The sequence below is a fragment of the Phyllobates terribilis genome, unplaced genomic scaffold (genome assembly GCF_046119375.1).
Source record: "Phyllobates terribilis strain yellow unplaced genomic scaffold, ASM4611937v1 Scaffold_3__8_contigs__length_932513732, whole genome shotgun sequence".
Taxonomy (NCBI): Eukaryota; Metazoa; Chordata; class Amphibia; order Anura; family Dendrobatidae; genus Phyllobates; species Phyllobates terribilis.
This window is the reverse complement of record NW_027362763.1, coordinates 547,877,910-547,892,685: the sequence shown is the minus strand read 5'-3', so window position 1 is coordinate 547,892,685 and position 14,776 is coordinate 547,877,910. Positions and strand designations below refer to the sequence as shown.

At 44.3% G+C, this 14,776-nt stretch overlaps 1 protein-coding gene across 5 annotated transcripts in view; it reads right to left on the bottom strand.

Moving 5' to 3' along the window:
* The window catches only part of SYTL3 (synaptotagmin like 3), a 250,595-nt gene that overhangs the window by 61,868 nt on the left and 173,951 nt on the right, over nt 1-14,776 (bottom strand). For all 5 annotated transcript variants that reach the window (XM_073671356.1, XM_073671357.1, XM_073671358.1 and 2 more), the window contains 2 exons: nt 3,589-3,713; nt 2,540-2,677 (listed from right to left, as the gene is read on the bottom strand). In XM_073671356.1, the coding sequence (XP_073527457.1) occupies nt 2,540-2,677; nt 3,589-3,713 (263 nt within the window). The remainder of the gene's footprint in view (nt 1-2,539; nt 2,678-3,588; nt 3,714-14,776) is intronic.

Below are 14,776 nucleotides of genomic sequence, written 5' to 3'. Positions count from 1 at the left end.
CATTGAAATAAATCTTATATAGTATCACACTAAGTATGTATATATAAATGTGTCCACTAGATGGCATAATGTCAACACAGTTGTGCTATCCTGATAATAAGAGCCAAGACCCCGATGCGCATTTCAGATGCTGCTCCTTTGTCAGGGGATGACAAATGAGCAGCATCCAAAACACACTTCGGGGTCTTGACGTGCCACGCACAGTCCTCTGGACCATTAGGTATTTCATTTCATTTACCCCTTTTGTATGAATGACCACATGAGTATCTACTTGTGCTTCCTGTCCATCGGCATTTTCTTGATCTGAAATAGTGAGGCAGTGGACATGGATTCTTTATCTGACTCTCTCTTTGTATCACATTCACCCTAGCATGATCAACAGTACATTACTTGTTTGTCCGGTTGTATGAGGTTTTTGCTGGTTTGTTTCTATTTAGACAAAGTAGTAATATATATCCTTTATTATTGTGCGGGCACTTATCTTTGCAGCATCTCCACAACCGTTCACAACTTATAGTTGGTCAGCTTAATAGTTCAATACCAGTTTTATTGTTAGTGTATATGAGTGCTACAATACACAGGGATATCTTTAGTCTATTCCCAGTTGGAGAATTTCCTCTTATTATCAGGATAGCACAACTGTGTTCACATTATGCCATCTAGTGGACACATTTATATATACATACTTTTCTTGGATTAGTGTGATACTATATAGGATTTATTTCAATGTCATGGTCCTAGTCCTTGATTTATGACACTATTGGTCTCTATAGAATTCTTGGTCCGGTTGGTTAATCAATTCTAGTATTGTTAATCGTTCCAGTTTTTAATCATATGTATATGTTTGCTATCTGTGTGTGCACTCCTGTGTGCAGTGCCATTCAATAACCACTGGTTGTATAATAAAGGCTTTTAATCTGATGTCTATGGTTTTGTCCTTATATGACCAATCTGTTTGGCCTTTTTCTTTTGGGTGTATGTATTTTTTCCAAATGGTCTGCCATTCTATGGTCTGGGCAGATATATGTCAATTATAACTAATTGTGTGATTGAAGTTTATCCGCTCTAACAATATATTGACATATATGAACTGCCAAGTCCAGTATTTGCTCTAACAGCAATTACATAGTAGATAGCAGGGGTGCATTTATAAGATTATCTCAGCACAGGAACATTTTATTTAAACACATCCAATTGTAAAAATTATTATTATTCCTAGATCTGTTGATTAAAATTTACTTTTGTTTATGGGAAAACCCCTTTAAGTTATCTAATGTACATGTAGTTCTTTAACCATCATAAACATTTCTGTGCTCCCATGGGCAGCTGCACTGGATATGAAATGTATTACTGTATACTAATATAAGACTTTTTTGCAATGCTGTTTTCAAGTCCATGTGCCACAGTCCATCCAAGCACAGAACTGTTTGCGAGTCTCCTGACCTGACCTTGACAACCTCATATATGCCTATAAAGTTGTAAAATTTGGGTCAGGAGACCCACAGCCGGTTTGAGACTCCGATGTGTGCTCGGACCGTGAATACGGCATTAAGCTAATAAAACAGTATATATTTGATACAGAAATACTCGCACTTACGTGCCTGGGCATCCTGTCATTTAGGTTATTAATGGTTATTTAAGGAATGTTCTGCTACACTAAATTTACTTGGGCACACAAATCATCAAGATCTGCTGCTGGCAGCTCTCTTTGCAATTGCCGATCAATGAATTCTCAGATGTGCCTCGATATGAACAAGTCCAAAAATTCTGCAGGCTACAGTAGAATGTTTAGACCATGCGGACTGCTCACAGTAGCAGGAGCATTATACAGCCTGGCATTGCCATGTTAAAAAAAACTTTGGAGAAATGACCGTACCACTGGTACTATGATAAAATCAATGTAACACTGAAGTCATAATGTACTGGAATTAAGACTATAGGGGTTAGGCTCCCTATATTATGCCACTACAAAATTTGCTCCCTTGTAATGTTCCCTTGTGAAGGCCTCTTTATGGCATTGCCTACATAGCCTCCAGACCTTTTTATGGCTATCATTGCATCCAAGACAAAAACTTCCACTGCAATCACCACAGCCATCTTGCTTTGCTCCAGGATAGCCTTTTAAACTGGTGGTGTGAGGTCAATGGATCACCTGTAGCTGCAAATCTGGTTCAAATCCCAATGTAGTGCAAAAGCCTTAGAATGTTGTGTGGTGCATGATGCCTCAACTCTTCATCCCAGGTACACAAACAGCTCAGTGTTACATTGATTTAGTGGTGGAACCAGTGGTACGGCCATTTCTCTAAAATGTCTTAGGAGCCGTTTTCAACACGACAACGCCAGGACACATGTTTCTCATATTACTGTAAGCAACCTGCATGGCCTACATGTGCTACCATGGCCTTCTGTGTCATATCATAATTAAACACATTTTCCTGAATGAATGTACAGCAAATTAATACTTGTTAAGTACAGTATAGTGGTTTCCATTGTTTTATAATTTATTACATTGCATTTTAGCTTTTTATATATACAATACCCTTTTCAAACTCCCAAAGAACATTGTCTTGTTTGGGTCATCAGTCTCCTTTGTCTTTTGACTTGGATAATTTTTGATTTCTTGTACTTCCTCTCTGGCTTTGTGAATAAGCTGGTGTAGACTTTTAGACTTTTCTAGCTGTGATAAAAAAATATGATATAATAATAACAATAATAATAAAAACAACAGAAATAATAAATAATTTGCTGTCGGAAGCATGTTATAGAACAAATTGAAAAATATTTTTTGTGGAAAGCATAAATTAGAATTGATTGATTTAAAGAGAACATGTCAGCATGATTTTGCAAGTGAAAGTAAAGACTTGGCAGTAATGGCACTGTTATATGGATTAAATCAATACATTAGGTACAGAAATTCGCTTTGTGGTTCTTCTTAAATCGGCACTTGAAGAATTATGGTAATGAGATTTAGGTGCACAGGTGCTTTGGGTCTTCTGCTTTTGCCTCGGCCCCTCTGCCTGCCTCCGGTGTTTAGTGACCTGACTCCTGTTTGAAATTTCGCATAAATGCCGTCATTGCCATGGGCGGCATGTACGCATATTGATTTCCTGGCAACAAAAGCAGATTTCTTTAATCTGTATCACAGCGCCATTACAGCCATGTCTTTAACTTGCAACATTGTGCAGATTCTCATAAAGTAATTGCTCCTCTGCACTTATAAGCCTAGTGGGCAGTCCTTCACAGTGATTGACAGTTATCTCTATATGCACATTTACACAAAAAGGGCTGTAAATCAAGGATTTATATCAATAAAATACAGGTAAGGCTCTCTGGATCTGACAAACGATGAACATCAATAGATCCCATTTACTTATATTGAGGTCCATCAGTATTCCATCTTGTGTTGATGGAAAAAAACAGCACTGAATCTGTTCCAACAAAACTACATATTAATCTACTGAGTGTCTTCTGCTCATCAGTACAGCAGAATATTCAATGTGGAAAATTACCTTTTAACAGGTGTACAGTGGCTAAAAAAATACATGTTGCCTTCATAATTCATGTCTAACTATGTCCTTCAATTATTACCTCACTAGCTATATGGATAGCAGTGTCTGAATGACTTCTCCTTTCCTTTCTTCTTTCTGCACTCTTCCCATAATCTGTGCTTAGGTAGCATTTATCAGTCATATCATTCTGTGACTTGGAAATTTCTAATGGAAAAAAAAAGAAATTAGTCAATAAGAATCCATGCACATTTTGGTATTAAACATTTTCTATAGGTTCAGCAGTTGTAAAATATAAAAACTCAAAGAGATGAAATGGAATATACTGTAAATTGGTGTGTATGCAGCATGTGGCGCATGTTCACACTGGCCACTAAACAGACAAAACCCAATATAAAAACATAACAATCAAATACCCTGCAGTAAATAAATAAATAGCAATAGTGTTTGAAAAAATATAGGGTGCTTAGTAGGGATGAGGGGACTCGTGGAAGTGCGGTTTCTGTCGAACTTAAGTCCAAACTTGACCCCGGACCTGAACCACATATAAGTCAATATGGACCCAAACTTTGGTGCTGTAAAATGGCCTTAGTAATGGTTAGGGGGCTGTAAAATGAAGCAAAATGGGGGTAAGAGCAGGACAATTGCCCTGCAAATAAATGTGGATAGGAAAATGACTTAAAATAACATAGAATAAAAAAAATGAAAAATAATACTCTTGAACCAGAAGGCTGAGGTCCAAGTGGAGGAGTGGAGCAGTGCCTTGGATGTGTATTTTACTGAACTCGTTAATAAATAAATAAATGAATGAAAAAAAACTGTGGGGTGATTCATATTTTTAATAACCAGCCAAGGGAGAGCAGAGAGAGCTGGTCTTATAAAGCTGGGAATGGGCCAATATCCATGGACCTTCCTATCCTATTAATATCAGCCCCAAGCTGTCTGCTTTGCCTTTGCTGGTTATTAAAAATGGGGGACCCTAAAAAAATTAAGTGGGGTCTTCCCTATTTTTAATAATCAGCTAATGCAAAGCAGATAGCTTGGGGCTAATATTAATAGGCCCGGAAGGTCCGTGGATATTGGACCCTTCCCAGCCTAATAAGACCAGCCCTCAGCCTCCCCAGAAATGGCGCGTCCATTATATGCGCCAATTCTGGAATCTAGCCTCGGATCTTCTGATTGCCCTGGTGTGTTGGCAATGGGGTAATGGGATTGTGGGCCTGATGTCAGCTATGTAATGTCTGCTGACATTATGCCCATGGGATAGTAATGGAGAGGCATTTATCGGACACCCCCATTACTAATCCAGTAAGTAAAAAGAAGAAAACACACAGGAAAAAAATCTTAATTTGAAAAAAACACACAGAAAAAAATCTTCATTTGACAAAAAAGTCAACAATTCCCTCTTTCACCCATTTATTAAAAAAAATAATAATCCACATCGTCTGGCGTAATCCAAATTGAGGTCCCACGACGATCCCCGTCTTCTTCGTCCAGTGTATGGATCTCCATTTAGAGAAAAAAGCTCCATAGACTGGAGCTGCAGCCACTGCCAGGTCTCACACTGTACTCCACGAGACCTGGCTGCTGTGAACTGAGGTGACATCAGTAAGGTAACCTCAGTTCATAGCGGCTGATTCTCATGAGGGCAGCGCCAGTGTTGGACTGATGAGCAGTCGTTCAGCAGTCTGGCACGCACGCTGTCCTCGTGAGAACCGGCAGCTGTGAACTGAAGTAACCTTACAATCTGGTAAGTTCACCTTAGATTCAGAAATATGCAGCAGAGGTGCTGCAGCGATTTGGCACTGAGTGGCTTCATGATGTTGAATCTGCTCTGCAAGATCCTGAACCAATTGTGTCAGCCCCTGTATGTATTTGATCAATCACAGCTTGGGATCGATTCATATTTTTCTGGGACAGTTATACTTTAAAGAGCACTGTCAGAAGAAGGCTGGTCACGATAAGGAACAAAATTGTAAGGCAGTAGAGAAGCCAAAGCATAAGCTGAAGTCAAAGTTGGGAATACCAAACTAAGTAAGAGCAGTGCAAAGAGGTGAACCAGAGTCAGCAATACCTACAGTGGTTTGCGAAAGTATTCAAACTTCCTCCCCCTCCCCCAGCCCCCCCCCCCCCCCCTGGCATTTTTCATGTTTTGCCACCTCACAACCTGGAATTTCACTGTTTTTTTTTCAGGGTTTGCATCAGTTCATGTTCAGAACATGCCTACAACCGTGAACATTTGGTTTTCTTTTCATTGTGAAGCAAACAACAAATAGGACAAAAACTTCAGTGTGCATAACCATCCACCCCCTTAAGTCAGTACTTTGTAGAGCCTCCTTTTGTGTCAATTACAGCTGCGAGTCACTTTGGATAAGTCTCTATGAGCTTTCCACATCTTGCCACTGGGAATTTTGCCCATTCCTGAAGGCAAAACTGCTCCAGCTCCTTCAAGTTAGATTGTTTCTTCTGGTGAACAGCAATCTTCAAGTATTACCACAAATTTTCAATTGGATTAAGGTTTCGGCTTTGACTAGGCCACACCAAAACATTTATACATTAAACCAACTGAGTGTTGCTTTACCAGTATGCTTTGGGTCATTTGTTGGAAGGTGAACCTCTGTCCCAGTCACAAATCACTGACAGACTGAAACAGGTTTGGTTCATGAATTTGTACTGGTGTATTTTGCACCATCCATGTTCCCCTCAACTCAGAACATTTTCCCTGTCTCTGCTGCTGACAAACATCCCCACAGCATGATGCTGCCACCGCCATCTTTTACTGTGGGGATGGTGTTCTTGGGGTGATGAGCTGTGTTGATTTGGTGCCAGACATGGCCAAAAAGTTAAATTTTGGTCTCATCTGACTATAGCACCTTCCTCCATACATTTAGGGAGTCTCACTCATGTCTTCTGGCAAACAGAAAAGGAGCATTACAATTTTTTTTGTAAGCAAAGGCTTTTTTCTGTCCACTCTTCCATAAAGGCCACTTCTATGGCATGTACGGCTTATTGTGGTCGTATGGACAGATACTCCAGTCTCTGCTTGGGAACTCTGCAGCTCCTTCAGAGTTGCCTTTGGTCTCTGTGCTGCCTCTCAGATTAATGCCCTCCTTGCCCGGGCTGAGAGTTTTGGTGGGTGGCCCTCTCTTGGCAGGTTTGTTGTAGTACCATGTTCTTTCCATTTCATGATAATGGATTTGATGGTGCTCTGGGGGATCATCAGAGGTTGGGATTTTTTTTAGAACTCAACCCTGATTTATACTTTTCAACAGTTTTGTCCCTGACTGGTTTGGAGATCTCGTTAGTCTTCATGGTGTTGTTCGGTTAGTGGTGCCTCTTGGTTAATGGTGTTGCAGCCTCTATGGCCTTTCAGAAAAGGGGTGTATATACTGACAGACCATGTGACACTCAGATTGCACACAGGTGGACTTCCTTTCACAAAGCATGAGACTTATAAAGGTAATTGCTTGCAACTGAAATTTTTAGGGACTTCATAGCAAAAGGGATGAATACATATGTACATGACAATTTTTAGTTATTTGATCCCATAAATTTAATTTAAGCCTATATTTTTCTCACTTCACCAGTTTAGACTATTTGGAGCTGATGCATCACATATAAATCAGATTACAAAAATATTTAAACACAGGTTGTAATTTAACAAAATAGGTAAAAAGCCAAGGGAATGAATCCATTGTATAACTGGCAACTGCAAGCAGGGAGCTAGGGTTTTAAATAATGTGTAGCCATGCCCAAGGCTCAATATCTCAATGTTTTTTTAAAAAAGCCTTTTCAATGCTTTTTTAGAAGAAAATGAAAAATACTTATGTAAATGTGTAATGTTCTTTTCAGAATGTTTGGTCCAGTGAATGGACAGTTGTAATCAGGAGGTGGAGATTATCACTTTTGGGGCAGACTGGATCATGCAGTGTGCATGTGACCTTTTTCTCCTTATTCTTTCTCATCCCTCGGTTGAACTTGATCGACATACGTCTTTATTCTACCATATTAACTATGTAGCCCCCGAGCTCCCTGCTTGGACAGTACCACAAGTTCCAAAATGCTAAACAGAATTGCTCCCGTGTTGCCCCACATAGTCTGCAAAAGAAATGTAGTGACGCCTAGTGTCAGAAGGTGGAGTGAGTTCTGATATGGTTTTTGCAACACGCTGATGAAAGTTCCTAATGTATACTGTAGATACCATAGGCTAAGTGCACAGACATTGTAGCCTAACTTTTTAAATCCATTGCCCGGTATCTCTTGGGTGGATAAGTAAAATATCAAGTTGCTAAACTGATTAATTATTACAGCAATTACACCTTTTCTTTTTGAAAGAAGTTGAACAAGATAATCAGAGACTCCTCATATATTACCATTATAATCTTTATTTTATTTTTTTTATATAGTGCTAACATATTCCACAGCGCTTTACATACATTATCGTTGCTGTCTCCATTGGGGCTCACAATCTAGATTCCCTATCAGTATGTCTTTGAAGTGTGGGAGGAAACTGGAGAACCCAGAGGAAACCCACGCAAACACAGGGAGAACATACAAACTCCTTGCAGATGTTGTCCTTGGTGGGATTTGAACCCAGGACCCCAGCGCTGCAAGGCTAACCACTGCGCCACCGTGCTGCCCTGTATATCTGTAGACTTTAATAAATGGGACATGAGGGTCAAACACAAATATGCAATCATAATTATAACAACAAAAGAGATCTTTCAAAATGGAATCGGATGGGCATGAACTGCCGGTAGGTATTGCAGGATCTCCCAGTATTCTCAACTTGGGGACATGTAAAACAGAGGTCTTATAAATATATGAGAAAGAATCTTTACTTTCTTTTTCATAATAATATAACCAGGGGCAAAACCACATGAGGTGTACCTACTTAGCGTAGTATAGTTTGTGTGTAAATAAAAACTGCCATGCTTTATAAGAGCATGTATGAGGTTAGAAGAGTCCTAAGGTTGAGCTCTGTTAGAAAGGTGATATTATGATGGTATACCTTGTAAAAAGAGGATGTTGTGTCCCTTGGTGGTAGAATGGTGCAGAAGGATATGGTGGCAGAAGGATATGTGTTGCATGCACGCCAATTTGGTATATAGAGGCAGTATAAATAAACATGAATTCTTTAAAATCCTGGGGGAATCTTACTCAGGGCGACCATTCATCAGAGCTTCCACAGTCATGAGGTATATCAGCCTACAGACACACATAGCGATAACAGGGTCCCAAGCTGAAGTAAATCACACTGGCTTTATTCAAGTTTAAGTCCATCACACAGGATCATTACTCTCTGTACAATGCTTCCAGTAACAATTATGTTAGTCTCTTCACAGGTCAGTTCTCTTCACAGATGCACAGTGTTTACATAGAATATCTCTGTACCTTTATCCTGCAGCGAGGTGGAGGTGTGTTGGTGAGGGGAATAAGTCCCATGCGGTGATTCTCTTACTCTCTTATCTTAATGCAGCATATTTGACTTCTAGCTATCCTTACTGTGTCTCTTATTCCAGCAGCAGCTTCTCTGAACAATCTCGTCTTGATAGCTTAACTTGCCTCAGTTTGCCCTGAGACTCTGTGAGCACACAGTTTCTTCCTGCTGCTTCCGGACAATATAAACTTCCCCAGAATCACCCTGGAGTTGTGTTAACTACTCCCTGTCTCCTCTGGCTGTGTTAACCCCTCTAGTTGCTGGATGCTTTTGAAAACAACAGCATAACTTCTGCCTTTCACACTCTTCCGTCTTAATTGAATGTCGTCCCTGACATTCGTCTTAATTGGTCAATCTGAGTAATCCTTAGGGATAGTCGCCCAATGTTGCCGCCCTATTAAAAAAGTGGTGAAAGTTGTGTAACATTGTGTAGATGTTGGACATTGTCGATTTGGCATAATATATTAAACATTAACAACAACCTTATCTAGCTAGCTTTTGCTCATAGATCTCCTGTGAAAAATCAACAACTTAATCAATCAACATCGGTTCAGCTGGAGCTTTTCATCCGTCTTCAACCAGCTCAGACTCACTAGTCTCAGCAAGTTTACCATTCTTTGTTACCAAAAAGTCTTTTAATTAAAGTCCAGGCAAAGAGTCTATTCACTCAGGTAACATCTTCTGTACGGCACATTGGTGGTGAATACCACTCAGGTTGGCTTACCTGGTCCTAAGGCAGTGATACCTGTTTCAAATCGACACTCCTTGGTACTCTACTCAGTTCACCGAGTGTATAACAAGTCAGCATCACTGGCCTTCTCACTTCTCAAGTTGAAATCCTCCTGCTGGGTTGTTCCTCAGATACTACGAATTCTTTGGTCACACGAGTTTCTTCCCCCGCATTCATTTCCAGTACTTCTTCTGATGCCATTGGAACTACATCTGTAGGTTCCTGCTCTTCTATTGAATCATCCGTTTCTGTACGATCTGGTGATTCCATTTCACATATTTGTGAAACAAAAACTCTGGGCAGATCAGAATATACAGCACAACTGCAGGGATTCCTTACCTGAGATAAACCTTCTTATAGATGTATACATAGATATTCTTACCCGAGCATGGAGCCTATTTCATGGACATGTTAAACCATCCTTAGACATTTTATGGTTTTCATTCTCTTTCACAACTAGATCATTAGTTATTCATTGCTTACTTTAATCTACACATTAATGTGTGAGAGTCTGGCTGTACCCTAGTGTTTTTATAAGAAACCACAATAAAAGCACTAGTCCGCAATCCTACTTAGCCATCCCATGGATGTGCCCTGTACCGTAACCCAACACATTTCTGTCTTCTCACCTAATGCCAATGAAAAAACTGGACAACCTCTATAATAGGTGTAACATACCTGGCGGCGTCCTTGCATAGTGGTCCATCTCCCACTGTGCAAAAGCGCGCACTTGATCTCCTGTCCAGAATGTCTCTCTGGCTTCCCTCCATGCTGTCTGTTTGTGTCTGTTTCTGCTGCTTAAGGGCGGCGCCCGATCACTTCCTGCTTTTTGTACCTGCTGTGGGTCACACCCCTTGTGCGTCCTCAGCCTATTGCTGTCTGTCACCTGGTATATAGCTCAGCTGCTCCAATCAATCCCTGCCTGAGCATAGTGTTTCATTCAGTGTGTGCTTTCACTCTGAAGATGCCAGGTCCCGTTCTTTGTCTCCTGTCTTGCGGTATCAGTTCCCGTGTCTGAACTGAGTCCTGTCTATGTCTCCTGCCTTGCGGTATCAGTTCCCGTGTCTGAACTGAGTCCTGTCTATGTCTCCTGCCTTGCGGTATCAGTTCCCGTGTCTGAGCTGAGTCCTGTCTTTGTCTCCTGCCTTGCGGTATCAGTTCCCATGTCTGAACTGAGTCCTGTCTGTGTACTCTTGCCTGCTGCCTTTCCTGGAGGCTGTATTTCCAGGCCTGTCTGAACACGCTCCTAGCCTGTTCCTCCCGCCTTCTAGGGGCCGATTACCTAGATCCGTTCCTGTATCTTGTCTGTCCTGTCTGAACACGCTCCTTGCCTGTTCGTCCCGCCTCTCTGGGGGCCGTATTCCCAGACCCGCTCCTGTGTCCCGCTCCTGTGTCGGTCTCGTCCGTACACTCAGTTCCAGTCTGTACTCTCTCCTATCTTTCATCTGTCTTTTCTCTATGTCCGTTCCTTTCCTTTTTCTGCAGAGTCTGAACTCGTACCTAACTCCTGCCTGTTGTCTCTGTACTCCCGTTTGTGAGTTTGTGGTCCACTCGCTACTTCACTGCAAGTACCCTGTGGGTGTCTGGCTCTGCCTTTCCCTTCCTGTATGTTCCGTGTGAACAGAGCCCTGTCCCCCCTACTCAGCCTTGCCTGCTCTGACTCCTTTGCTCACTGCTCCGGCGGTTCTAGCCTGCTCTGACTCCTTTGCTCACCGCTCCGGCGGTTCTAGCCTGCTCTGACTCCTTTGCTCACCGCTCCGGCGGTTCTAGCCTGCTCTGACTCCTTTGCTCACCGCTCCGGTGGTTCTAGCCTGCTCTGACTCCTTTGCTCGCTGCTCCGGCAGTCTCGCTCAGCTCTTACCCTTTGCTCACCGCTCCTGGCGGCCTTGTCCTGCTCTACTCTTGCTCACCGCTCCAGGCGGTCTTGTCCTGCCCTGTTCTCGCTCACCTCTCTGGGCGGCCTCACTCTGCTGTGTTTGTCCGCCACATCTGTGGTTCTGTTCCTGAGTCCCAGTGTGTACTGGGTCCTATCCCGCCAGTGTTCCTACCTGCTAGTGCCTCCCTGTCTGCACTCTAGCTGTGCTTGCCTGTACCCCTCTGCCTGTATTGTTCCTGAGTCCCAGTGTGTACTGGGTCCTATCCCGCCTGTGTTCCTACCTGCTAGTGCCTCCCTGTCTGCACTCTAGCTGTGCTTGCCTGTACCCCCCTGCCTGCATACCCGCCTGCCTGCATACCAGTCGTGCCTGCCTATACCCACCAGTCTGTGCGCCAGCCTAACCAGCCTGTTCCTGTATTCCCCTGTGTGGGTCAACAGCCGTGTCCGGGGTCTGTCCTGGAGTAGCACCTGGTCCCTCTGCTCGGTTCCTCCTTGGTGCACTGGCGTCGTATGCCGTCGTGCGACCCTGGTCGGATCGGGTGAATACCTAGTTACGCCCCTCCAGGCATTCACTCTCCAGCACGGTCCAGTGGAACCACACGCACACGCCGCTCAGCCCGGGCGTGTGCATTACAGCATGCTCAGGCCATGGTTCCCGTTGAGCCCCACGGCCTTCGCTCTCTGAGAAGTTTTCCAGCGAATACATGCATTAAAAAAAATAAATAAATTTTTTTTTTTCCCTTTAGCTGAGTTCCAGGCGAATTACGCACCCGTCCAGATGGATCTATCTGCTCTCGTTCCTGCGGATCCGCTACGTTATTATGGGGATCCAAGACAAAGTCGTGCATTTGTGGAGCAATGCATGCTACACTTCAAGTTCTACCCTCTATGTTTTCCCACCGATCAGGTTAAGGTGGCATTCATTATGTCTTACCTGGCGGGTGATGCCTTGGAATGGATTAACCCCCTATATGAAACACAGGATCCGATCCTCCTGGACCTAATGGCCTTCCTGGTGGCCTTTCTAATGGTCTTCGATGATCCTAACCCGGAGGCTCCTGCTGAAGCTTCACTTCCCAATATCCCGGAGCAGCCCCAATGGGTAATGTGTGTGGGTAGCGCAATAGTCCTCCAGCCCAATGAGACTACTGCCCACCCAGAATCCTCACAGGGTGACTACGCTTTCTGGAATACTTCTCCCAACCTCAAGAGGCAGTCCAGACGTGCTAGACGTAGAGGCAAGCCGTCACGCCAGGGTCTGTCCTCCCTGAGACCTCCTGACCCAAACCTTGAAGTCCCTACTGAAGCTTCATCTCCCTGTATCCCGGAGAAGCCCCAACGGGTAATGTGCGTGGGTAGTGCACCAGTTCTCCTGCCCGAAGAGACTTCTGCCCATCCAGACTCCACACAGGAGAACTTCCTGCACCCGGCATCAGATGCTTCACCCACTTTAACCGGTGTGCATGTCCAAGGATGCTCCAAAGCTGTGGTTACCTCAGAGTCTGTGCACCTCTACTACCTGGCGGAGGACCCCCTGTTGCCTCCTGAATCCTCCGGGATACCACTCGATGACAAATGGAGAGAGACTTCTCTACACCCGGTACTCGATACTTTGTCCGCTTCGTCCTGTAAGCCTGACAATGGGTACCCCAAAGTGGTAGTTACCCCGGAGTCTCTACACCCCTCCGACCAGGTGGAGGACCTCCAGTTGTCTCCTGAACCCTTCGGGGTGGTACCTGGTAGCGAAAGGACAGAGACTCTCCTATACTCTGTACCTGATACCTCGCTCGCTTCGTCCAGTGAGTCCAACCTAGTGTACTCTGAAGCAGAGGTTACCCATGAGTCTCTACACCCCTCTGACCAGGCGGGGGACCTCCAGTTGTCTCCAGAACCCTTCGGGGTGCCACCTGGTGGTGAAAGGACAGAGACTTTCCTATATCCTGGATCTGATACCTCGCTTGCTTCGTCCAGTGAGTCCGACCTAGTGTACTCTGAAGCAGATGTTTTCTCTGAGCCTCTGCACTCTTCTGACCCGGCGGAGGACCTCCAGTTGTTTCCTGAATCCTCCGGGGTACCACCAGATAACAAAGAGACAGTGACTTTTCCTCATTATGTACCTGATAACCCGTCTATTTCTTCCTGTGAGCTTGACAAGATGTACCTCGAAGCAGAGATTACCCCCAAGTCTCTGTCCTCCTCCAACCCGGTGGAGGACTTCCAGTTGTCTCCTGTACCCTCTGGGGTGCCACCTGAAAATATGTGGAGAGAGACTTCCTTGTGTGCTGTTCCTGGTACTCCACCCGTTTCGTCTGTTGCTGAGGATGGCTGGATGGGAGGTAGCATCCTAGCTACCCAGAGGAGACCAGTTTTTCCGGTGGACAGTGGAAGTGATCTCTTCGAAGTGAAGAATTGGCCCTCGAATTCCCTGCGGAAGATTCTGGCAGGCCTGAAGAAGAGGGGGCGTAAAGGGGGGGGGGGTACTGTAACATACCTGGCGGCGTCCTTGCATAGTGGTCCATCTCCCACTGTGCAAAAGCGCGCACTTGATCTCCTGTCCAGAATGTCTCTCTGGCTTCCCTCCATGCTGTCTGTTTGTGTCTGTTTCTGCTGCTTAAGGGCGGCGCCCGATCACTTCCTGCTTTTTGTACCTGCTGTGGGTCACACCCCTTGTGCGTCCTCAGCCTATTGGTGTCTGTCACCTGGTATATAGCTCAGCTGCTCCAATCAATCCCTGCCTGAGCATAGTGTTTCATTCAGTGTGTGCTTTCACTCTGAAGATGCCAGGTCCCGTTCTTTGTCTCCTGTCTTGCGGTATCAGTTCCCGTGTCTGAACTGAGTCCTGTCTATGTCTCCTGCCTTGCGGTATCAGTTCCCGTGTCTGAACTGAGTCCTGTCTTTGTCTCCTGCCTTGCGGTATCAGTTCCCGTGTCTGAGCTGAGTCCTGTCTTTGTCTCCTGCCTTGCGGTATCAGTTCCCATGTCTGAACTGAGTCCTGTCTGTGTACTCTTGCCTGCTGCCTTTCCTGGAGGCTGTATTTCCAGGCCTGTCTGAACACGCTCCTAGCCTGTTCCTCCCGCCTTCTAGGGGCCGATTACCTAGATCCGTTCCTGTATCTTGTCTGTCCTGTCTGAACACGCTCCTTGCCTGTTCGTCCCGCCTCTCTGGGGGCCGATTACCCAGACCTGCTCCTGTATCTTGTCTGTTCTGTCTGAACACGCTCCTTG